We start from the raw sequence: 26,147 nt of genomic DNA on the forward strand, positions 1-26,147 counted from the left end.
TGGCTATACAGTCAATCCCAAAAGTTTAGAAACGCATTTTTTAAAAAGAAATCAGACGTCGGAGGAGTATTGCTAATAATAAACAACAAAAAAAAATTTTCGATTTTTCCGAGATTTTTCCAAGGGGTACCCCTTCAGATTTCGCGAAATTTTCGTTTTTCCTCAATAACTTCTAAACTCTTGGAGATACGAGAAAATTGCATAGAACCTTTCTTGTAGAGGACGACGAGATCTACAATTTCCATATAAAACTTTCTCGCTAGCGTCAATAGTTTACGAGTAATTTGCAAAAAACCGTTTTTTCGTTTTTCGTAAATAACTCGTAAACTATTAATGCTAGCGAAAAACTTTTATACAGAAATTGTAGATCTCGTCGATCTCTACAAGAAAGGTTCTATGCAATTTTTCTGTAGGACCAACGGTTTAGAAGTAATTGAAGAAAAACGAAATTTTTTTCCAAAAGTTCACCGTTTCGACGCTGGAATGGTCGGATTTTGTCAACATCAATAAAATGCCATATAATCATATGTAACTCATTAAATATCGAAATTAGAAGAACAGTGCACTATTTTTCATTAAAAATTTTCGATATTTTGACAAAAAAAAAAAATTTTCGTCAGCGTCAATACTTAATTGGATATTTCCTTTTATACTTTTTAGCACGTAGCTATTTATTATTAGCATTGTTCTTCCGACGTCTGATTTCTTTTTAATTATAGGAAATGCGTTTTTCTAAGGCACATGAACTTTTGAGATTGACTGTACAGCCAATACATCTTTAAATTAAACCTCCTTTAGTAGAATTGCAGAGGAATTAATTGTTTCATAGAAATATCCTGTAGGATATGGTTGTGAAAACCCACAGGTTTAAGGTCGATTAATCGAGGATCTCTAATTCAAGGATAGCGAGGCATGCAACACAAGTTACGATTTGAAATTCTCTACTGCTTCGATGCACACGGTTCTATGCCTCAAGCTATCCGGTTCTGATACGAAACTCACGACAGTCACGAGATATCAGATAATAACGATAACATCTGCTAGGCTCGCAAGTTTGCTATGCGTATCGATCAAATTATCGATCAAACTCATTGCGTACTGTACAGAACGTCAGTACAGTTGAAACTTCGATCTATGCCAAGCGTACAGAAATTCATTTTTAGTAAACTATGAAATATTGGATACGAGAAATCATACAATGAATCCTGAACGATTCCAGTAAAATCATATTTCAAACAACCATCTACCTAGGATCTCTATTTTAGAATAGAAAATTTGTATACAAACAGAAGGATTGAACATTGCCAGGAGCCAATTGTAGTTTTCCCGTCGGACAACAGTATATATTAGATGTTTGTCGAATCTGCAGAGGCAAATATTTGCCCCCGCGGGAACTGAGATCTTGGAACGGGCCAATAAAGTTTTGCAGGAGATGCGTGCACGAAAACAACGTGGCGAAAACAGAGTTGTCAAATTTATGCCCGGTTTAATTAGCGGTCTGTTCATTAAAAAAAAAAAAAAAGAAAGAAACTCCTTCCCTGCATTCCAGCAAATACTGGTTGTGTAATTGGTCCGTGGCCAACGAGTCTTCATCGCTTCTAGTTCATCTTTTCTCGTTTCTCTTGCCAAATGACTTTGGTATTCTTTAATTGTCTACCACGGCTTCCTAAAAAATTTCTAGGTACTCGACCTTCTTTAAGAATTCTTTCTATTGGCTATTAGCGGTCTGGAGATTTTCGGTATTTTCCGGAATATTAATTGAAAGACGTCTTATGTAAAAATACATGGTAGGTCAAGAGTAAAACACATATGTAATTTCTTTTTGTAATTTTAACTGATATTATGACAATTGCATTAATTTTCTAAAGTCTTTAGGAGTAAACCTTCGTACGATAATCTTCGAACCGCGTATGCACTGTATTCACAACAGCTCATAATCTTGTACAATTAAAATGGTCGGTCGTTTAATGGGGGATGCGATCTCAGGAGAATTAACGGGGTAAGCTATCTCTTTGAAACGAGCTCTTTATTTTACACGAACGTACACCTCTGTTCATAAGTTTTTGGCATAAACAAATGAAACATAATAGCAGTACTAATGACCAACAGTTTGAGGTACCTTACGTAAAACGTTAATGTTCATTTTTTATTGAAGTTATTAGATAAAAATTGTTTCTGTTCTTTGATTCATTTTTATTAAAACTACTATCGATCATTGATTTTACAATTTACGCATAATTATTATAATTAGAACATCTTTAACGATCGCTAATTAGGATTACTCGTCAGGCTCTTTGAATAGACAATGAACAGGAGTAAATGTAAGCTTCTGAATAGCAGTGTACGTTTCTATTCGTCTCGTTATTTTCATTCGCGCCAGTATCACGTCTTTCGTTCCGGTAATAAAGCTGGAAATCTCTCGTTTCGCGGAGCAAAGGCCGTGGCTTGCCGCTTCTCTAATCCACCGTAGGTCGTTCAAGAGTGGAAAGAAGAGGAAGAAAACTTGAGGATTTGCTCGGGAACCGATCCGACGTGGAAAAGATAGTCTCGGATATTCACCGATATTGCCGTCGGGCGCCTTACCGTGAAATTTTCACCAAGAGCCGCGTGTAACTTCCATTTTCTCATAATTCGTACGAGTAGACTCTACAGTTTTTATATGAGAGTAGAAATATTAAGAATATATCTAATAAAAATATGCAGATATACGTCCAGCGACAAAAAACGATAATTTTTTAATAAAAATGTTCGGATTTTCATGTAACGTAAAAAGTACGTGTAACGAAGCTGTGCGGATGTACATGGAGTGACAAATTCGTGGAACGTACTCATTAGAATGTAAGTAAGCGACAGTAATTTTGGCGAGTCTTCGTTTGAAGCTCGTTAATTAAAACAACTTGGGAAAAGTTCATCGAAGGCGGGACGAGATGGGAAAAGTTCTCGCAAGAATTCTGCCACGCGAGAAACGTTAATCTCGTTTATCTCTAAACGCGGGAACGAAACAGGTTGAGAAGAGGGAATGCGAACTGATCCCTCGCGATTGAATTGTGAATAGCGTCTTGGAATCTCACCCAATTAAACTGAGACGCTACAATCGTGTTTTTTAAATGAATTAATACATCTTGTCGACTTCGGAACAGAAAATTCAATTGCATTATTATTAATGCGGGTTATTCGTGAATCGTGGACGACAATATTGAATGCAGACGTCTCGAATTGAATGATTAAATGGACTATTAATATAAATCGTTAATAAATTATATTAACAAGATTTGTCGATATCGATATTAAGTAGAACGCAGTGAATCGGTAACCTAGTGATTTAACGGTTCATTCTAGCCGTTCAGGGTAATTTAGTATCGTTGTTCCGAACGCAATAGGCGAGAGGGATTCGAGACAGCTGCACACTGCGCTGTGGGAAAATATGGTTACAGCCCGGCAAAAGTTACCCGCCCACGCCCGTACACGTACCTAGGAAATTGGAAAATTCAATTGAAACGAGACCGCGACGTTAATAAACGCGAGTCCGATCCGGCTTCGCTGTTTGTCACGCGTTTTCTTCTTTAAAAAAAGAAATGTTACAATCCCGAAACTTTAATCTAATCGACAGTGCAGAATAAAAATTTCTCTGATTATTTAAAGATTACAGCGTGTAATATTCGATTCTTTTTCAGACTTTTATGTAATATATACGGCTTTTATGTATGTATGTCCTGCACATTCAATTTTGTATAAAATCTATATACTGTCTATTAAATCAATGAAATAATTGTTGTTCGATTATTACGAGAATGATTTAGATCGATGATCCAGAAAATTGTTCTAGTCGAGAAACGTTAGGCTTTGTTCCCGAGTGGTAATTAATTGGCTAGACAATTAGAAACTATAGTTACAATTGATTGCGCGCTTCTGCCGGTGTAAACACGCGATACCCATACGTATAATTCAACGATTTGCTCGTTATCTACTTTAGCATTATCAAAATATTGATCCTGGCTCGAGATATCCTGTTAAATTTACACGTCACCGTGCACCATCTGCATCTGCATGTCCGATCCGAAATGGAACGATAACGTCGACGCGCGAGAATAATTAATCATCGATTCAGTTTCCCAATGTAAAACCTTTTTACTTTTATACGAATACGAAATTCGTTCGAGCGAAGTTAGAAAATGTGAAGCTGACCAATCGAAATTCCAAGTTGTTTGGAAGTTTTCCTGTCATAGCTCTTGTTCATTTCTTTAAATCTTGAGATTTCATGGAAAATTTCTTATCTATTTTTACTATCACACCTTTCTCACGAATCGTTCGACTAACTTTTGTTCTCAGCGAGGAACTCTACAAGTCGTCAGGCGACGATTGGACGCGGGCCATTACCCTAAGCGATCGTTGTCCATCAAATTGTTTCTGAAAACGTCTCCGTCCTCCTTTTACCTTCGAAGCTCGCTCGACGAATTTCGATTTCAGTCCACGATTTTCCATTTCATTACGCCGCCCGGCTAAAAGACTGAAACCTTTGCCCAGTAACCTTTCACAGGCCTTTGCGCAGCGGCTGCTGGTTGTATTGTCTTAAGATATTCTCGCAACTTTTCCACGACCCGCATTTTCATTCGGAGGGCTTTCTTTAAACGTTGGGCTTTGAAAAGAATCGAGCCGTCGTTCAAGATAAAGAAAGAGAGCTACGATTTTCACTGAGAGAACTCTTAAAAGCTTCGAACAAACGCAGCTTTGGCACTGCAGTGGAAACTTTTTTCCCAGCTCTGTTTCCTCATTTTTATTAAACTCTTCGCACTCTCCATTGTCACGCAACTCTCGCGAATAATTCAGTGGAAAGGTAACGCGATTCTCTCGCGGAGGGGGCAAAAGTGAGCTCGGTTCGAAGCGTAAACTTCCGGTTAACAAGAATTAGCATTCCCCACGGTTAATTTCGATGCACGTAATCGCGTTAGCGAGAACCGAAAACAGGGAGAAGCTTTCAGTCGTCGGTAGCAAACCGTATACTCGGTCTGCGTTTTTGTTAAATAAAACATTTGATCACAGTGATTTAGAAAATAATATTAAAATAAGAATTTCTTTTAAAAGCCACAATTAATACCTCAATGAATTTACACTCCGTCCAATTTTATGCATATTTCTATTGCGCATCTACATGCATTTGTACAAACACATTCTTTTACATGCGCAATATAATAAATTCAATAATATGTAAACGTATAAAATTCACAGCCAGTCCACACTTAGGAAATGAGCCGTTTAGAATTCTGGTCGCGTTCGCGTGGAATAATAAATCGGCGGGATTTTTGCAGAGCATTGTTTTGCGCGACGCGTTTCTCGCTGCAGCTTTGCCCTTAGAATTCGCCCTTAAAATTCACCGCGGAACTTCGGCCGCCTTTCCGTGCCCGGAAACCTCTTCTTTCACTCGGATACGAACCGCTTACATCTCGGCGATGCTGTCTTTCAACGGCGAATAAATGTACTCGCCGTGAAACGTCGAGGAAAACCGGTCGTTAAAATTTCGCGGAATTACCTCGGATTTAAATGTAAATTTTAGGATTTAGAAATTTCGGTAGGGAATGAATTCAAACCGAAGTGAAATAAGACTGTTATTCTATTTTAAGATTATCCACTGTTATCGGTATGAATTGGGGAAATAAATTTGTTTCATTGCTAGTGGATTGCAGATATTTGTACCGAATGAGTTGTTTATGAACATTTGAAAAACACATTTGTCTTGTAATGATTCAACGATATAATCAGTTTAATATGAAATAAAAATAGATAAGAATTGATGAATGTTAACGCGGTTTGCATCCAGCGTAGGCTTGTTTCAGTTTCTCAATTTCCTGATTCGCGACGAGGATGAATTAAAAGGAGTAATCGGTAGGACGAATCGCGTCTCGAGGAAAATACCGAAAATCCGATTGCCCCGGATGAATTAAAGCCTGCTAACCGGATCGAGTATCGATTAATCGGTAGCAGGGCCAGTGTGTTACACGGTAGTTTGTCTCATTCGCCTATTTTCCAACTCGTCCGCTCCTTCGCCCGACGGATGTTTCATTTTCTCTACAGGTAATTGCCATCTTCCTACGAATCGATATATCTACGTCCGAAGGGAAGTCGTGTCGCGCTGAATTTCCGGGTCAAGCGTTGACAATGGAACACGCGAAACAAATTATCCATACTCTATCGGATTGCTCCTCTTCCCTATTGGACATTCATTTATTTACTTGCTTCATTGGAAGAATCGTCCCCATTGAACTAAATCGTCCCGACTTTATTCTACTGGGGAACCCAATAAAAAATATCATTTTAAATTGTTCACATTGTTCATTGATTTCATACTCCGACGGGAATACATTTCAATTTGTCATAACGAAACTAAGCACGGTTCGATGAAATTATTATTAAGCCATTAATTATTTTATGTAATAATTCTTCTTGTCTCCAATTGGCAAAAACTCGTCTGAGCAGATCCGCATGAACGGACCCAGGCAAAAACAAAATAACCGCGTTCTAGATTCGCGGGTAGCTGTTATCGCTTACGCGACAGGCTTTCCTGGGAAGCTCGTATCGCGTTGGGACGATGATCGATGGCACCGAGGACCGTTTAAATTTTCGCGAGCGACGTTGAAAAATTTCTAAGCCCGTTTCCGAAGCTCCGCTTTAAAAAAATCGGCAGAGTTAAGGCTAGCAAAAACTCGTCTGAGCAGATCCGCATGAACGGACCCAGGCAAAAACAAAATAACCGCGTTCTAGATTCGCGGGTAGCTGTTATCGCTTACGCGACAGGCTTTCCTGGGAAGCTCGTATCGCGTTGGGACGATGATCGATGGCACCGAGGACCGTTTAAATTTTCGCGAGCGACGTTGAAAAATTTCTAAGCCCGTTTCCGAAGCTCCGCTTTAAAAAAATCGGCAGAGTTAAGGCTTGAAACTGGCCAAGTCGTCGGCTCCTTCTTCGCGCACTATTTCAGTTCTCCCTTTTGACAAATCGCGCATGAGTAATGTTTCTGGAACGTCGCCTCGGTGCCCGGGTTTTATAATAGATATATTTGTGCATAGTCTTCGAGGCTAGAGCACGCAATTACGTTTTCGGTCAGATCTCGTTACCCTTGGATGCGTTTAATTCCATCTCGTTCATTCGCGTACTATTTTTAATCTACGGAGCATGATCTAATGTAGTACACTGTGTTCGTCATTTTCTAAAAATAAAATAGTACTCCTCATAGAGAGTTTGTGATTGATGCAGTGAAATGATGTAAGAATATTTAAAAGACGAAAACAGAGAACAAATATTAATTAGATATTAAAATTCTCTATGTAAATTTCTTATGTACTACTAAATGAATCAGATTTCACACTGGAAAGACTAACACTGTAAAAGTGACGGGCGTTTCAAAGAATTGCGAGCCAACATTTATCACACAGATTCTCGAGAACGTTTCTTTATCTTGCGACAACTATTCCAGGTTGATTCAGCCCGTAAAAAGGAACTTGTTTTACGGTCCAACGACCCACCAAATCGCGAGCGACGGCGGCCAGTGTAAATGTTTGACCGTCTACTTTTCATTTTCATCTAGTCGAGGGATCGGCTCGAACGATTCCAAGCAGATTCACGAAACGATACAATAAACAGAAAAATTCTCACCCTCGAATCGATTTTCAATTCTGGTAACTTAGAGAGTAGATAGAAAAGATCAAGGGGTTCAAGAGAAGATTTCACTTGTCCTTCAAAGGAGAGGATCGTACCCCTCAAGTCTTATTTCAATGACAAGTGGACAGATTTATCTAAAAACCAAACCAATGAAGTATAAAATACTCGCGTTATAATACTGAATATAAAAGATACGATATGACTGTGATAAATGTAAATGCAAATTGTGGATTAACATTTAATGACGCGAAACCCATAATTTTCCTTAATTGCCTTTATAAACGCACCGACGAAACGCGACGAAAGGGGATGAGAGTTGGTGACTAAAATATGGCGTCAGGTATTCAAAGAGGAAATGATAAGCTGTGATCTAGTGGAGAGAAGCTGTGAAAAGCGAATACCGTGACATTAAATGAAGAGGGGATTATGCCTGCGGAAAAGACGAAACGACAAGCTGACGTCACCCGGGAGGGGCGGGGGCGAGTGTCAGTGAGTAGAGGCAAGAAAGCTAGAGTCGTGGGCGGTGCAAAAACTACTAACGATGATTTCAGCCACGTGGTGGGTGTCCCCCTTTGCTTCGACTTTTATGGAACGCAACCAAACGAATAATTCATGCCTCAGCATAAGTACACGTATGTAAAGAGTCATAACAGATTAGAATGATGAATAAAATTTAACAAATGTTTCAAAAAAAATTGTATACGTGAAATCCTTCAATTATTTATTGAGACGTACAAATTTTAATTTATTCATTTATACGTCTCGTTCTGTTCTAAATTTTTAGATTTATGAACAGGGTACGTATACTATAAAAAATTGATGTGTGTGTAAAAAAAAAGAAAGAAGCGACCGATTTTCTTGCTCATTTTGCAATCTGATTTTTTCGGATCGACTCGAACGGATGGCCTGCCTGCATTGCGGCCACTTTTCTAACCGAGTGGCGGACACTTCGAAAAGAGATTAAGCGAGATTGACCGTCGATCAATTTCGATTGTTCATTAAAAAGGATTATAGATTTTGAAGGTAGATAACGCGAATTGTGAGATACATCTTCTTGCAATTTTCCTCCGGCTCCTCGTTAGCGTTTCCCCCGTTTCTGTTTGCCAACCACTTTCAACCTTCCCCTCGTTACATCCGGCACCCGATTAAAACCGTTTTCGCTCTCGTTTCTGTTTCAGTTACCGAGAAGGAGATCCGACAATGGTGAGTCGCAATCAAGGATCAGAAAGCCTGGTTCCTTCGATTACTAAGAATCGATATCGATAAAAGAAAATGATAATTTAAAATCCTCTCGATTCGATTGAACCAATTTTTAATTTCTTTTAGTGCATCGGTATTATAAAACATCTGTACTTTCGTTACCCGGGTCCTGATGGGTTCAGACGATTAGACTCTGAATTATGTTTCGATCAAAAACAATTTGCACGTGCTCGCGTGACCGTGCATTCGAGTCGATCTCAGCTTATCGGTCCACTCTGTTATTTCATTGAATTTCCAATGATTCTAGTATTAGATCGGGGGAAGCAAATTACGCGGAGGGAATGTAGATTCGATAAATTTTGCGACTGTTTGTTTAGGCACAAAGGATTCCTGAAAGACTGCCCGGACGGTTTGCTGACGGAACAGGTATGACCTCGTTTTCTCTCACCCTGGCTGGCACACGTTAATTAAACGAAAATCGATATCGCACGGAACCAAGTTCGGTAAAGATAAGAGTGCCTGTTGCGTGATTTCAGGGTTTCATAAAGATCTACAAACAGTTCTTTCCCCAGGGCGATCCGTCGAAATTCGCCACCCTTGTTTTCAGGGTGTTCGACGAGAACAGCGTAAGTCCCATCCGTTCACTTTTGTACCATCGTTCTCTCCAACTTATTATTATTCATTGATGCTTGTGTCCTTCGTCTTGTTTAATCTGATTCTGTTATCCCGTAGTCCAGTGAAATTTTCAAACGCACAGAGGAGGTGCATCACTAAATAAATTCTATTTGTGATGAATTCCATGTTATTAATTGACTCAATATTTACTCACGTTTATCGCAGTATTTTTACAATCACGACCTGCATGCGGTTTCTCAGGAAATAAAATTATTCAACAGTAGTCGTACTCAAGTCTGTTTGAAAATCCACGATACCCTGTTTTATATTCCCAGAGGATCCTGTTTTTAATATTTTCCCGTTAGCCGCATACGCCGATGTTTCCCCATTCCTATTTAATTTCGTTCGGCTTTCCGAAACTGGATTTTCCCGCGGGAACACAGAACGACTGTTTTTCCAGGACGGCACGATAGAATTCGAGGAGTTTATAAGGGCGCTCTCGGTTACGTCACGCGGAAACTTGGACGAGAAACTTCACTGTGAGTGAAACTCGCCTCTGTTTTTCATGAGTCGAGGAAAAACCGGCAGAACACTCGCTTACTGATTTTATTTTCGAAAACCGTGTTAAAGAAACCTTTCCAATGTTGAATTTGATCAAAGTTAGGAGAAAGAAATACCGTAAAAATCAGTGAGATCAAGAAAGAAAGAAGACTTGATTTTAAATTATTATTAACGATGTGCTAAATTATTCTTATAGAAAAGACGGAGTTTTTATTGCTTTATTGCACGCGGACTTTTTATAAGATTTGGAAAGAGATAGGAAATATTTTGCTGGTTTTTCGATTTCGAGGGGATCGTCTATCTCTATCATCTGTTCATCGTTTGTTTTCAGGGGCATTTCGTCTGTACGACGTGGATAACGATGGTTTCATCACGAGGGAGGAGATGTACAATATCGTCGACGCGATGTACGAGATGGTGGTAAGCGCATTTTGCTTTTAACCCAACGGAAAATTGCAAACTCTCCCGTTTCGCTCGAACCTCGCCAACATAGTTAATTTTATCAGACAGACCAGAAAAATGTAACGAGCATTCAATTATCGCGTGTAATTAAACCTGTAGAGAACGGTTAACGCAAGTGAGTAAGATACCAGCAATTATTGCAATTTCATCGATCTTTCCTCAATTGGATTTTTATGCATCGGATATAATAATGGCTCCTCATTCGTTATTTATAATGACACGCGCTAAAGGTTAATTCGGTTTTTTAGCAATAAAAGTTAATTGATCAATTTAAAAACCGTGCTTTAAATTCCATTTTGTCATCTGAACAAACCAATACGTTTTCTACTTTTTATATACGGTTACAGTATAATTCCATTTCTTGTTCCAGAATTTAATTGGGTTTTCAATAATAGAAGTAAACTGAACTAATCGCTTAAAAACTATTTAAGTAAATCCGTTTCAGACCTTCGATATTCCGTTGCACGAAGTAATGTTTTCTGTGGACTCAGTTTTTCTCTGAACGCCGCATTCGCAATCTACCTATCAATAACGCGGTAAGCCAGGAAAATTCCGACTGCGAGCCAGAAATTACGGAAGTCCCGAGCGACGGGCGAAGTCGTCGATCATAGACCCCGGGGATAATTATCCCCCGGGTCTGTCGTGACGAACGCACATCGAATACCTCGAAAATGGAAACGCGTGGATAAATGAAATTCATGGCGATCCGATAAGTTAATCCGATCTCATATTCCATCATAATTCCGATTGGCGGATCAAAATTTTATTTACAACGCCTCCATCCCTGATAATGTAGTCAAAATCGCGAACGAAATGTTTACCCGGCTTGACGTTTATTGGAACTTTTAATTCTGACATGGAAAATTCTGAATTAGAGTTTGTCAATAACAGGATTATTTTAAAACAAATTTGTAAAATATGTAAATTATTAATCGTTTCGTTTGAAGTATGGTTTAATCAGCAAATCCAATCACTCGTAATTGGAGCACAGATTTGCATTGATAAAATGTTAAGCGCACGAATATCTATTAAAAATGTAAAAGAAAGTTCTCATTTTTTAAATGGACATGAAAATAAATGTTCTATTTTACATAGTTTACCATCGTAATCATGTAAAAGGTTGATGCACTGAATAATAGATTAAAAGAGAAAGCTGTTGGTGACCCTTAATCGTTATCCGATAATAGAAATGTTTGCTCGGAGGATAGGAAGCATGTGCTTTAAACGGTATTATATTTCTTATCAGTGTTATCGAGTTTATAGGTGGCCATTACCGCGTCCCTTTGCCACGATCCTATCTCTAAATTGCATGCAGTTTCCGTCTACTAACATCGTGCCCGGCGTCCCGTTCATTTTTAACGAAAATCGTACCGAGCTCTCGCGTCTATCGCGTTAACGACGAAGCTTCATCATTAAACGCTCTCGACCGAAAGCCAGTTGCCGTTAATAAATGATTAGTCGCGGTGAGCCGCGAGTACACTATTTACTGCCACTTGGATAGAAGCAACCAACTAAGAAATTCTAGTATGTCGCTTATCAATTTTATAGAAAGCTAGCATGGCCCATCGCGACCTCACGCGCACTAATTGTCTATTTACAATTTATAGAATAGAAATATTCGTGGAACATGAAAGATATTCGCTTTTGATAATCTGTACATACTCAGATATCAAATAATACGTAAATGCATCTCTTATATTTTTCTCTGAATGGACAAAATCAACAGTCTATTCTGGTTTTAATTCGACCAATCTGCAGGAAGAATACAAAATTGATTTGCTGAATCACGGGTGTAGATTCCAAGTATGGAGTACGATAAATTCGCGTTGGAATTGTTAACGAAAATCGATGCCGTGCGCACGCATCATGGTGCAACATTGTCGAAAACTGGGTCGTACGCTCGCCCACACGATATTAGATAGAAAACAACGATACGAAAAGTCGTGAGTTACAAACCTTGGCGAAAAATTAGTCCTCCCGGTAATTTCCATTCCGTGGGCTTCCAGAGGTCGGGGAGTAAAGCCGCGTTAAACCTGGAACACCGAACGAAAAAGGGACATTTTAATCCAATCACTTATACTGCTGGAATAAACGTTGACCCGGCAAATCCGATAAATGTTTACAATACCAGTAGCCAGTAACACAAATAAATCTACCTAACATTGGAACCTCTGAAGTCTAGAAGTATGAATCAAAGTGGACACGATGAATTTTTTCGGTTTTATCAATTGAATGAATAGTCAATTCTTATACATTCATTTTGCAATGGATCAAATCTGATGACAAGATTCATCTCCGTAGATTTGTTTTGTGTAATAAATATACTGATTCATAAATTTGTTCATACACGATTTTTTATTATTTTAACAAACGTGACAGTAATAAAAAATAAAATACAGCAACTATTAAAATGTAAGAATATACGAACAAATCTGTGATAGAGAATTTTGCAAGATGCTGGTATACCTCCGTATTAAAAGTTTCCTGGGAAGATTTTAAAGGCAGGATCATTAATATCAGGAAGAATGGAATCAATCGATCCTTTTTCCTCTAATGCGTTTTACTCGTGATTTTCTCGGGAAATATCAAGGTTCCAAATCGACACGGATATATTATGCCGGCGATAAACTCGGTGGAAAAAAAGTCAGAGGGAAAGATAGACGATAACGACGTACGACAAGAGGCGAAGTCGTTGGCCGGTTCTAAATTCATCTATCCCCTGAAATCCCGACCGACACGAAAACGCGATTCTATCTTACTATAATAATAGCACCTTTACGGTTTAATACCGTTTCCAAATTATTTTACAGATGAAAACGCGAACAACGAATTAGATATTTAAGCATGTATCCACGTGTAGTTCCATGAGCTAGCGACTTGGCTCTTGTTTATGAAATACGTTTTTAAATAGATATTTCTGTTCTATAAACGATGAATTAGTGCGTGCGAAGCCGCGACGAGGAATGCCAGTATTTTATTGAAAACTTGAAAGTGGCAAACATTTGTGAACGAGGGTGGATGTTAACACAGCCCGGAACCTGATAGGACGATCGTTTGATGTTCCAGGGACAACAGCCACAGGCGGAGGACGAGAACACGCCGCAGAAGAGGGTGGACAAGATATTCGATCAGATGGACAAGAACCACGACGACAAGCTCACCCTCGAGGAGTTCCGTGAGGGTAGCAAGGCCGATCCGAGGATCGTGCAAGCGCTGTCGTTGGGAGGCGAGTAGTGGCTGACCCCGTCGAGACCGGACGACCATCCGATCGCCGTCCGGTCCTCGAGGAGATAAACGATTCCTCGGGCACCGATCCCGATAATCAGTGCCGGCCCGGCGTACACGCATACGTAGGTACACGCATAAATATCAATCGACGCGGCGACGTTTTACCCTTTCTCTTTCTCTCTATTTCTCTTTCGAGACAGTTTCTTTATCTTTGCACGAATCGTTGAGAAACATTGTACGATAGAAACCGTAGGGTTCGAGCTGTAGCTAGGCTTGATCGTCGATTTTTCTAGGATCTTTGTACTCTCTGTACGAACGACATGGGAATCGAACAGATTCTAAGGACAGTTGTATCAAGTTCATAAATCTTAGGACTTTTGACTGTTATTCAATGAGACGTCGTAGGAATATATTTCCAGAAATATACGTAACATTCAGATACAAAAGTTCCAAACATGATTTTAGTAAAATTGTTCAATCGTTTAATCGACGTTCTATACAATTACTAATATATAACATTTATCAAATACCTCGAACTGTCCTAAGATTCGTAAACAGGGATGCGTTATCCAATCTCGTTTAAGATTCGAATATCGGAATGAATAACCTACAAACGTAATTTGTTTATCGATCTTCCGAAACTTTACACACGCTTTAAAACCGCGATAAGGAACTTTATCGTAAAAGTTGGCAGGCTCGCGTGCGTTCCAAGGGCGGCAAGCGTCGGCGGTACAAATAATTGTTTCAACGTGGCTGTTTCACTCGAATTTAATCCGGAGTGAAATTTCCCGACGAACTTCTTTCGTTAATCATCGAATGGAACAGAAGTTCGAACGTGGGATGGGAAGTTGATTAAATCGTAAATATCATGTAAGTGGTAAGTTTCCACGAGGGTGCCGCCTGGATGGGTGTCGTACGCCGAGGAGAAACTGCTGGCGAAAGAAGTCAAGGAAGTGATTAAAGTAAAAGGGAAGTGGAAAGGGCAAGCGTTCTCTCATCGACCCGTACCCAACTTTTTTCTCAGACGTGGTCGAACGAATACGTATAATACGGTGAACTTCTTCGCAGATAGCGTATGGCCGAGTGCTACGAGCATCCTCGCGAATCGCCGAACGAGACAATCCCCAATTATCCAGCCTTCTTCGCACTTTTGTATCCCCGTGGTTGTGATAAACAGACTGCGAATTTTATGCCCTCGTAAGAGAATAACAACGCATGCAACGTATAAAAATATACCTAAATATGAGAGGCAATGCTTGAATAATAAGAAAATAATAAATATGAAAAATTGCAATGCTTAAACGAATAGAAGACAGTTTCTAGTCAATATTCTCTTTTGCATACAAGTCTGCAGTCTAAATGACTTTTGCATGCGGAAGAAAAAATTGTTCCTTTGCCTTCGTAAACACTAGATTTAATAATTCCCATGGAGCTTGCGTAGGCACCAAGCGAGCCTTCCCTAGTATTACGAATTCAAATAGGTTCGAGACTTGGCACCTGTTTAAAAAATCAGTCGATGGAGTTACGCCTGAGTCGAGTTTCGATTCGCAGACGAAAGTCCATGAAAGTTTCAACCATTTACCACGGGTAACAGATGGGCATTTCGAGAAGGGAAACCATACCTCCATTTATCTCGGTATCCCTTTTAAACTCGATTCTCTTCAACTTTCTATTCGATGTTACGTGCACCCACGTTAATGAGTCTCAAGATATAAAACATTGCGAGACCATCGAGTCAATTCACATTTGGTCGAAGCCTGATTTAATTTGATTATTCATAATTTCTTACGTAATGATTTTAATTAAATTTAATGTTCCCGATTGAATATTTATCAAATTAGAAGTGTCTCAAGACTTATGAACACAGCTGCACACTAAACTCCTTCCTAGTCGATATTTCTCGGTTTTTATTTAGCCGACAGCGGAACGAACTTTCCTACACTGAAGGGTTAATTAAACGACATTACGGCTGTTCTTCATGTAGCGAACCTTCGGAAACACCGATTAATCTTGCGCCACCACCTCGGAACCCATTCCTCGAGGAATTTCGCTCCGCACGCCGTCATCCTCTCAGTTTTAACGTCCTATTTTTTATGCTCGACGATCGTCCTGCGACTCTACCTCGTATAGGGTTTCTTTATCAATGCCAACCCTCCATTTAATCCCACAAAATGTAGCAAAGAGACGTGTCACTTTCTTTTTACCAGTGCAAAGAAATTAGAAAGTTCTCTTCTAGTGTTCAGGCATTTCACTATTAATAAACGAGGGCAGACAAGGATATTAATGATCGTTCATCAATGCCATCGTGCTTTTAATTTCATAAAATTTACTACACGATGAAATTAGATTTTCTTTCCTATTCCTGTATCCACGCAGAATTTTTTCTATTAATAGACGACATAGCGTGCGGACATTTCTTCGAGGAATTGTTAATAGTTTATTTCTGGCAGAAGCTTGCATAATGCGGCTGACCTTCTCGTTCATTAAAGCAATATGTCTTTTCATGTTCCGCGAGGGATTGTATATTCAACGAGTAGAATTTTTCCCGATTGTGCGTGATCCCGGAGCGGCAGAGAACATCGTTCCTCTACAAATATTTATCCAGTAACCAAACGATCATCCACGCTCGAAGGAGCCGTTCGACTCTTGCTTTGAATAACAAGCGACCCAAAATTGGCAAACTTCCCATTATTTATTCTTCGTGGCGTGGAAGTTTCATGACGATTCGTCCATTAAAAACTTTGATCGTATCAATAAGTGGAAGTTCCCGAAGACGATTGAAAATCATGGACTCCCGCGACCTAAAAAACTCCTCCTATGAAATGGGGAAGAGCGTAATGCCGTTTTCGTGTCGGCCGTCTTATGTAAATGTAACGCGGGCCAGCCAGCCAGTGCAAAGAATAAACAAGCGAGCGCATGTTTGCGAAAGAAAATCGACTGTTCGCGTGATCCCTGAGACACATCCCTTGCTTCTTATAAAATCTAGTTTCCTAATATGTATTTATATCGTTAAAAAAAATCTCGTGCACGTTAAATGCGTGTTCGTAAAAATTCCCGATAAAGGCGACTCGAGAAACGTGAAATTGAGATATAGACTGTCCCTTGTCGTTCGTACACCAAAATGGTTCTTGAACTTTTCATCTATCTTGTGATTCGTAGCAAACGAGCAGAGAAATTTAAACTTAAAACGATTTTAGATAGACAACTAGCGTTACACTTGTTCCTCGCGAGTCACACGATTTTTCGAAGCCGTGTCAACGGCCGAGTTACAACGGGTTACAACGTTTTCGACGAAACTAGAATACGTAGATACCCGTATGCGTGTCACGTACGGGGGAGCTCGGTTTTCAATAAAAAGGGGGGGAGAGTCGAGCGACAGGGAACGCATTTCTGTCTCGCGTTCTAATCGACGCGCGACGGAACGTCCCCAACGGGTCGCGTCATTTTTCGGTTTCCCCCGAAATTATTGACTGCATTTTCGTCGCCGCTGTTGTTTCCCGCTGTTCGGAAACCATTGTTAGCCGATCTGCTCTGTCTCTGGTAACTGGACTGCGAATTTCACGCATTCGGAACGAGATTGAACGTTACATAGAATATCAAAAACGTATTTCGATGCTCCGATGTCTTGTTTTGCATAAAAGTTGTAACGGGGGAAAACATTTTTCGAAATGCCGTCCCGTCGATTTTTACGCAAAATGAAACACTGATTCCTTTTAAATTTCAAATGCTCTGACACGCTTTTGATATTCTGCAACTTTTATATTTTCACATTCGGTTTCCCTATGAATGCGTCAAGTTCGCAGCCTATAAATTGTCTCATCGAGAGAAATTGTTCCGAACGAAAATGTATCGATGATTTCGAGGGAGAAACCGTTCTCGCTGGGTACACGATGGGAGACAACGTTTCAATGGATAAATCCATGGGCGCGTGGTCTGCCTCGTCGCTCGAGCAGTAGCAATAATCGTAAAACTTTGTTAACGCTGTTGATAAGAAAATTTTAAGCGGACGAACGTATCCCGGCGCCAGATAGACGCCACTGTTTGCTGGTCGATCGCGAAACGACGATCAATCGAGGCTCTAGCAATTTCTCATTTAATTATTGTTCACCTAATTTTCAATCGAACGCACTCTTTCAATTGAATTAAAATCGTCTTCTCGCTCGCCTTGGCCAGACGCCTTTTATATCAGTGATTCTTAACCTCCTGTTTCGTTTGATTAAAAATTTAATCGTTCATTGATTAGGCCGCATAATCGATTCAACGCTCCAATGCTTAATGCATCTGTTTAAACGAAATATTCACGAACGTTGAATTTTATACAAAAATCTGTTGATTTTAATTAACCGTTTCATGCACAAACATCCGTTTCCTGGTTAAGAATCGCGGATGGAACGTTGCAGGAAGCGATTCGGATTAAACTATTTAACTCGTATACACCAGCGAATCACGAACTTAAGAATTGACTTTTAAGTAATTTTTACATTTTCCAAGGAGAATTATAACGAACAGAGGAGAGAATTTTCGCTTAGTGAGATTTCTAGTTGCTTTTCGTGTAACAAAAAAAAAAAAAAACCTCTCGTAGTTAAAGCTTCAGTCGAGCAACACAGTTTTTTGGCTCGCCTGGTAGTACCAAGGCGCAAAAGGAAAAAGGATTTGAGAGAGAGAAATGTAAGAGGACAAAAGAGAAGAGAAATAAGAAATCGACGTCAAAGGAGAATAGAAATGATATAAAGGAATGCGTTTGATATGTCCTTTTTGGCTTTGCCTACTCGAAAGATTCTTATAGATCATTTTTTCAATTCACGATTATCCAGGGAGAGAAGAGAGAATAAGAGACTCGAATGTCAACACGGTTTAAAAGTGTCCGATAGAACGACTGGACCACAAGAGGTATTTGGGTCCGAGCATTTAGTGCCTATTTAATACCTTCTGTGAATCATTTGCTGTCCGTGAAAACAGAAGAATAATTATGAAAAGCCCTCCATGATTTCATATCATACATTTCGGTTTTTCGTTTCATATAATATTTTCAGTTTTGTTCGTAACGTCGGGAAAAAGTTATTAGAAAGTAAATGGGAAACGTGAACCGAAATATCTAGTTTGGTCCAGTCGTCGATTCTGACAAGCGCGTTTACGACGATGCTGTTCCTCTCGAATGGAAACTGTTCGATACTGATGGGAATACGAGAATCCAGTTGTTAGGACGGGCTTTATCGCGACAATCAAAACGGTTTATAAGTTTTACAAGGTCCTGCCATCGGTCGGGAAAAAGTAATTCCGATAAAAACGCGAAACGATCGGCTTCTTCTTCTCTCTGTCTCTCTTTCTTCCGGCTCTCCTGTCCTTCTCTTTTCCGACACGCACACGAATCTCTCTCTTTCTCTCTTTTCCTCCGAACATCGTTCAATCGAAATGAATGCGTACAATTGATATAAATGAAACTATTCTACTATAACGCGAACTCAACATATTTTTAAACGCTGCAAACGGAAAGTTAAACAAGCTACTACTCTAAATGCGTGCCACCACTACTTGTATCGCTACTCGTAATCGCTACTAATTACTGCTAGTTATACTATAACGCTAATCCACCGTTACTCTATTTACAGCGACACAAATCTTTACTCTATCGCGTCTAACACACACCCCTTCACAGGTCTTGAAACAAAATTGTTACACGCTCTTTTATATCTAATATGATTTTCTCGTTTATGCGGATTACGACAAATCGATGAAACGATTCGAAGAGAAAATTGATTACATTTATTCGAAACACGAATTAATTGAAATCGATTCATGGTTTATTATCTGATCAGTGAGTTTTATCAAACGTTTCGAAGCGTCTTGAGATCTGTGAACGGGAACAGAAGGTTGCAGGAATACACGCGGTTGAACACGTACACGAGAGCACGAGACATGCACACATACACGAACAAAGACGAACCACACACGATCCAACATATGTCAAAGGTCATTGTTTTACGAACTTTCTGTGATAATTATTAACAATCAGTAAATACAAGGGAAATCGATAGTTGCGGGGTGGCAGGGAAGGGGTTGCGAGATCTCGGCACCTCTGCGGGGAAATAGGAGAGGCGGACAGACAATGCTGACTGGATTGAAGAGTGTTACGCGACAGAATGAAAACGTTGCCGTTCCGTATACGTAAGTAGTTTGTCGAGGGACATTCATGGGCCCGTCGATGAATACGGTTTGTTCGATGACGGAAAGTCGTATTATTACCGCGACCTCGATATACTATACGCGTTGCTCGGTTGCCACGAAAATCTAAGCGCATTGTTATTTTGTATGGTCCCATGCGTTTTTTCTAAATGACGACGACATCGTAACACACGATAATGATGGTGATTAATAAAAATAAATTTGAAGCACAACAACTACACCCACCCACCTCTTTCCTCTGTCTATCTTTTCAGCTTCTATTCGAAACTTCTACCGAGTCGCCTTCTCGAAATAAAAACACGTACATAATTCCAACGTTTCTTGTAAGTTCAACAAACTCGTAATAAAAATTCCGAATCACACGACTTATGGAACAAGTTAGAAGCTGAAATTGTTTACGTTCCCTGCAGTCTGGACCAGACGCACCTGATGCAACTCTTCCGTACGCCGCATGTCCTCGTGCAAAGCTTTTATTCTCAACTGCGCCTCTTGTACCGCCAGCTCCGCAATTTTCACTTTCAATCGTTTCTCCTCGGTCTACAACGGAGGAAATTAGCCCGCGCTTATTACCAGACTGCGGATTCTATAAACGAATTTCATTTGCAGAGAAAAAGTCAAGAACGTGTTCTACCATAAAAATATATTATCCAACTTTAAAACACATTCTTAAACCGATATTGTGACTACTTTATTTTTCACTGAAACCCGCAGTCTATCTATTGCTCGACGTTTCTTACAATTAACACTGCTCAATCTCAACCTACTTCTAGCTGCTGCAGAATCAACCTGTGCTTCAGTCGGTTATGGTAATCCGTCAAGAAAACGTAGCCGCGGGGATCGAACCGATCGTTTCGCGTATCTATACCTTTTGCCTCGTCTTTTTCGTTCTGCTCTTCCACCAAGAATTCCTCGATTTCTTTTTCTCGCGGTAAATCAATGCTCCCAGTACGTTCAAACGATTTGTACCTCTCATAATCTATAAATTTAAGATACCGGAGTAAATTCCGTAACTTGTGTATTTTTATACACCGATTATTTGAATTCAAATAGGAATTCGTTTGATCCTTTACAAGGATATTTGTAACATTTATACGATTCTTTTATAAAGATATAGGAGTTGCAGTGTACTTGTTTATAACTTACTAATTTCGTTAAGGTTTATTTGACTGGTGTTTGGGGGATATTCAAAAGGCGTCGGTTGATTTCCCAAAGTATTTGGACACGCATCTACTAAAAGGTACACGCGTTTAGCCCGAACGATATTATTAATTAGCAGACTGCGGATTTGATTAAATATGCAAGAATAATGAAACATACATAAAGTATCTATAGCAATTTGGGTGTCGTAAAGGTGATATAATGAATAGGAATTTATTCATGCATAAAAATCCGCAGTCTGTTAATTAAACCTAATTAATTATCCTTTACCAAGTCTCCTCGTAGGCACCGAGGGAGCGTCGAGCTCGTCTCTTGGTAATTGCCTATTCTCAGGGTAAATAACAGAAACAGTAACGCTGTTATTTGAAATTTTCGCGTTTGACACGACGATACGATTCTTCGATTTAATATCAGACTCGTTGGTCGATGAGGATACGAGATGGTCTTCGTTAGAAAGATTCTCCTTCGTTTCTTCCGTGTCCTCCTCGATATTTTCATTCTCCGAAACATTTGAATTCTCTGTCTTGTGATCATCAGACATTATTTCGTCTTCTTTTTCCATTTTGATTCGCGGCAATTCTTAAAACATTTTCGAATTGCTAATTGCGCAATCAAATCCAAGATTAACATATTTGAGACCGACGGAATTTGAAGAGGCTTTTAGTAGTTTATTGATATTCATGTGATTTAAAGAAAGTCTAATTTTACTTCAATTCTTATGTTTCGTTTTATACAATTCTAATATGAATAGAGAAACTGAGACTCGAATAAGATTTTACATAATACTTGGGTCACGGTCTGCAATACGTTAAATCCAAGACTGATAAAGGAGTATGTACCAGCGATAACATCCGAATTATTCGATTTCTGAGATGCTCCGTTATCCCGGTACGATTCGGTAAGTTGGTAACCCGATTCCGTTGGAGGATGGTCGGTCAAGGGTCGAAGGAGCCCAGGAATTTCCGAAAACTTGCTCACGGATCCCTTCTCGACCAAAATCGGATAACGATTCCATTCGAGCGACTCGCTCACCATCGAATCTATGTACCTTTTATTTTCCTACAACGCGTGTTGCTCTCAATCTTTGATTTAAATGCAAATACGTACGAACCCGTTTATAAGTCTCAGGACATTTTTAAGTATTTCATACATCATATAAGAAATTATACAATCGTACAAGAGATAATATAATCAAATGATAGATCATGAACTTCAATGAACTCATACTTCAAATTAACTTCCATTTAACAATTTGCATTTGCTATTTGAAATCTCTAATACTGTTTTTACATAAATTGCATTTTCTAAATGTCTCATCTAATATAAAAATCCACAGTTCAATAATTGTTATCAAAGGACCATTTCACATACTTAATAATTAAAATTTGCCATCAATATATCTACTCACTAAAATATCACACAATCAATTTGTTTTAAATATATTCCAACAATGTTTCACGTAACAATACGTCCTGCGACGTGTCCTAAGACTGATGAACGAGAGTGGAACTAGCAATACCTTCCCGTGCGCGGTGGCCTTCTTGCAATGATATTTGTAATTCTGCCAATATTTCTTAAGCTGAGCAGAGGTCTTCTGCGTGAAGCCAGCCTTTTTAAACTCGTTCTCAATGGTCGTCCAGATGTTCTTGCGAGCCAGCGTGGAAGCGCTGCTGTCCAACAGCGGCGCGTACCGCTTCATTATAGCCAACAGATGAACTCGTTCCTCCTTATCGAATTGGCTCTTCCGTCTGTCGACCTCCAACAAATTGCGCGGCATCCTCGTATCGAAAGCCGATCGACGACGTATCGTTGCTCTAACCGACGACACTTGGTCGTACGTCGCTTAAGACCGTTTCGGAATACGATCTTGGCAGAAGTGCGATCGCTTTTGTTCGTGACAAAACACAGACTCGAGTCGATTCGATTTTATTTTTTTCACCAACGATCCATTAGTTCTGTAAATTACCACGCGACGAAAAGGTATTGCCACCCGAGGAGAGATTACTAAAGAGTGGCAGCCTCATGGGACTTTGTCTCGCATGGAAAAGTCGGCAATTTTTTACGTCCTTTAAAATATATTGCCACTGAAATAAGAAGTAGAATGTAAAACACTCGAACAGTTGCCAGATACAAGAACCATGCAATTTCCTTCTAACTCCACCGAAAAGAGCGATCACCGACTGTGTTCTCAGCCCCATTGGGTCCCATTCGCTGTCCCAACGATTACACGAGCACTGTCGTTCTTTAGTAGTATCGGTGGTATTGCATTTGTCTATGGTAATCATGCATATGCATAATGCATACGTATGCATATATTTTTAAACGTCTCGTTCCATTGCTTCGTCCTTCAGACTATTTCTATGACCATATGCCATATGCATTTTGTGAATTGAAATATCAGCACTTTGTTTGATCTTCGTATTATCTTGTAATCGATCCTTCGTTGGTTTTAAATGGCCACTTCGTGGATCGCAGAGGTGAGATCGCATACGTTTCATGAATTCGCATTTATACATGCAGATTTCATGTATGGAAAAATTTGAAACATCAAAAGCCGATATTTACATAACGAAAAGAATTTCTATTTAAATTACCATTTCTAATTCGATACCGTACATGTTTAACTAAAAAGCAATTATTATATTCTATACTAAATATCATGTACGTGTTCTCTATTTAAATTTCACTGAGCTTCTGTTTTATTTTTATTACGAAACGATTTCTAATTTGTCTCTTTTCTCCGAATGGTCACCGCAGTTCAATACGTTGATGATTCTTTATTAAACCGCAGTGGGACCCCGATGCACGGTTGCATCGATCGCGTAACGCAACCACGCGAGAACTTTTGCAATAACGGCACGGATATTCCAGCGATTTGTGTAGCACGCTGCGTAGCTATGCTCGCGACATTAAATTCCACGCAAATCTTTCACGCTGGTCACGCGCTGATTCATCATTTCACCGGTCAAATCCTATTAGCAATTACTTCAGTTAACATCAATCACGTTTCGTGTTCTTATTTCAGGGAGAGCATTATGCTTTCCTTCTCGATAGATAAATGTTAATAAATCGAACGTTGGTAAATGAGCAGAACACGGCTATCAAAATTAGATGCATACTGAGTATCAGACTGCAGTTCTTTACGCATTTATGGAAAAATATTCATGTCTTAAATTTACGAGAAAAAATTAGTCTATTATAAAATCAATTACGAAGAAGATGAAGCTTGCATACATTTAACAGATCGGTGGAAAAATAATTACGCTCTTAGCCAGAGCATCGAAGATCGTAATTATTTTTGGACGTATTACATAAAAGCGCCTAAGTAATATGCGTATGGATAAATGATGTTCCAAGAAAATTCTTGTTAGATTTCGTAATATAATAAATGGATCAAAGACAGCAATTACGTTCGCGGGAAGTTAATATATGAAGTAACGAATTTTGAAAGGTTCAGATGTGAACGAATCGATTTCTCTCGTCAAGAGGAACCATTTCGAAATCTCCGACACGGAAGCATTTCACTTCTTCACCGAAAACAAACGCCCCGGGCTATTGCTCGTTACATACTGTTTGCTCGCCCGTGTTGCAAAGATTTTCCGTCAAATTTTATTCGGTCAAATAGATAGAGCCAAGAGCAAATGTGTATCGAGAGTTTCTTCGCCGGGCTCGTTCGTTCTTGCCGGAGGAGACGACCAGCTGTCGACCACACGATTATGCAAACCCCGCGTCAGTCACCGCGAAGAGAAAATCAGTGTAATTAATCAACGAATGTGCTTTTGCGACGTTTACGACCTTACAAAGACCGCCGTCGCTTTCTCGCGATGCTTTTCGATATAACAAAAAACAAATACGCTGCCCGTTCCCATCGGACAACGTCGCATTACGAATATTACTCGTAATGTACTACAGAAAAGTTATAATGGGACACAGAACAAGTTTTCTGCTCTCGAAAATTTTACGATGGAAAAAACAATAATAATAGTTCTGGTAATGGACATTGAAAATTGTTGTTCGCCTGCAGGAATAAAATGAGTACACTGGTAACAAATTTTAGGGAGCATCCCGAGATAATCAAGATTTTACTACTTCGCGATTCAAACCATGCATTTGCAATAGAAAACAAAAATTGTATTGTTTAAGAGACAAGAAATTGTTTTTCTTACAGGAAGTAAACGATTATTCTACATTTTCATTAACAATAATTCCAGGGATCCGTTCAGATTTGATGTTCAAGATTTAACTAACTTAGAAAGTATCATAAAACTGATAGGGAGCAGATTATTGTGTTTAGCCAATTTTTTTTTTAGTGTGAAAGTGTTTCGTAATCGATTGTAATTAGAGGGTCTGTCGTGTTATCAATTTTTAAACCACGTTCCTAACGCGACTATTACGGTAACAAGCAGCTGCGTTTTAATCGCTTCCACTTTACGCAATCTCATTAAAAGCTGCACGCGAGTTCCTAAACTCGGTTCGAAAGTTTGCAAATTTCAGTTGACGATACCGTAGCATCCCGAGGTCGTTCGTTTATCGTAATAAAACAATTTGATAGTTATTAATCAAAGAGGGTTTAATCTGCCTGGCAAAGGTGGCACCGTTATTCAAGGAATTGAAGATCGTCAACAAGGTAGGATGCCTCGTTTACCAACCATTTCACTCTCAATTTATTTGTCACGCGTCCAGGACAAAGTGTACAATTAATTTTGTTTAATGACTCCGCGAAGCTCCGGACAAAGCGTTCAGGATTTTAATAAATTGCTTTCAATTATAATCAGTATGAAATTGTATTAAAAGGTGTTTAATATAAATTTTCTATCGAAGCTTTTACATTTTAATAAAAGTTTATCCTCTCGAAGCTGTGTCATAAAATCAATTATCATTATTTACTTTTATTAATTCTTATTGACGCATCCCCTATATTGAAATTTGATTTTGGCTCTCAAATATTTCTTTGCTGCTTCGTTGTATTATATTGTCCCAAGTTTCTTTTTAATTTGAGAGATCGTAAGATCGAAACGCGTGCGAGGCATCTAATTAAGGATGTATAGGCTGTATACTTAAACAATGCTAGCATGTTCAATTTGTTA

General features: G+C 39.3%; 2 protein-coding genes across 2 annotated transcripts in view; one reads left to right on the forward strand and one right to left on the reverse strand.

Moving 5' to 3' along the window:
• LOC108622754 (frequenin-1) overlaps window positions 1-20,120 on the forward strand; it is a 28,582-nt gene extending 8,462 nt beyond the window's left edge. The window contains exons 3-8 of the mRNA XM_018020834.2: window positions 8,832-8,856; window positions 9,231-9,279; window positions 9,390-9,479; window positions 9,929-10,007; window positions 10,361-10,449; window positions 13,558-20,120. Of these exons, the coding sequence (XP_017876323.1) occupies window positions 8,832-8,856; window positions 9,231-9,279; window positions 9,390-9,479; window positions 9,929-10,007; window positions 10,361-10,449; window positions 13,558-13,725 (500 nt within the window). The 3' untranslated portion in view covers window positions 13,726-20,120. The remainder of the gene's footprint in view (window positions 1-8,831; window positions 8,857-9,230; window positions 9,280-9,389; window positions 9,480-9,928; window positions 10,008-10,360; window positions 10,450-13,557) is intronic.
• Window positions 20,121-20,267: 147 nt separating this feature from the next.
• LOC113464042 (uncharacterized) lies at window positions 20,268-25,845 on the reverse strand. Its single transcript, XM_026811715.1, has 6 exons — window positions 22,580-25,845; window positions 21,900-22,119; window positions 21,331-21,639; window positions 21,041-21,132; window positions 20,667-20,999; window positions 20,268-20,439 (listed from the first exon to the last, which is right to left on the reverse strand). Exons 1-6 carry the CDS (start codon window positions 22,835-22,837, stop codon window positions 20,281-20,283), a joined length of 1,371 nt encoding a protein of 456 aa, XP_026667516.1. The 5' UTR covers window positions 22,838-25,845; the 3' UTR covers window positions 20,268-20,280.
• Window positions 25,846-26,147: the final 302 nt, after the last annotated feature.

This window comes from Ceratina calcarata, unplaced genomic scaffold, assembly GCF_001652005.2.
Source record: "Ceratina calcarata isolate Rehan_Ccalc_2016 unplaced genomic scaffold, ASM165200v1 scaffold238.2, whole genome shotgun sequence".
NCBI classification, from domain to species: Eukaryota; Metazoa; Arthropoda; class Insecta; order Hymenoptera; family Apidae; genus Ceratina; species Ceratina calcarata.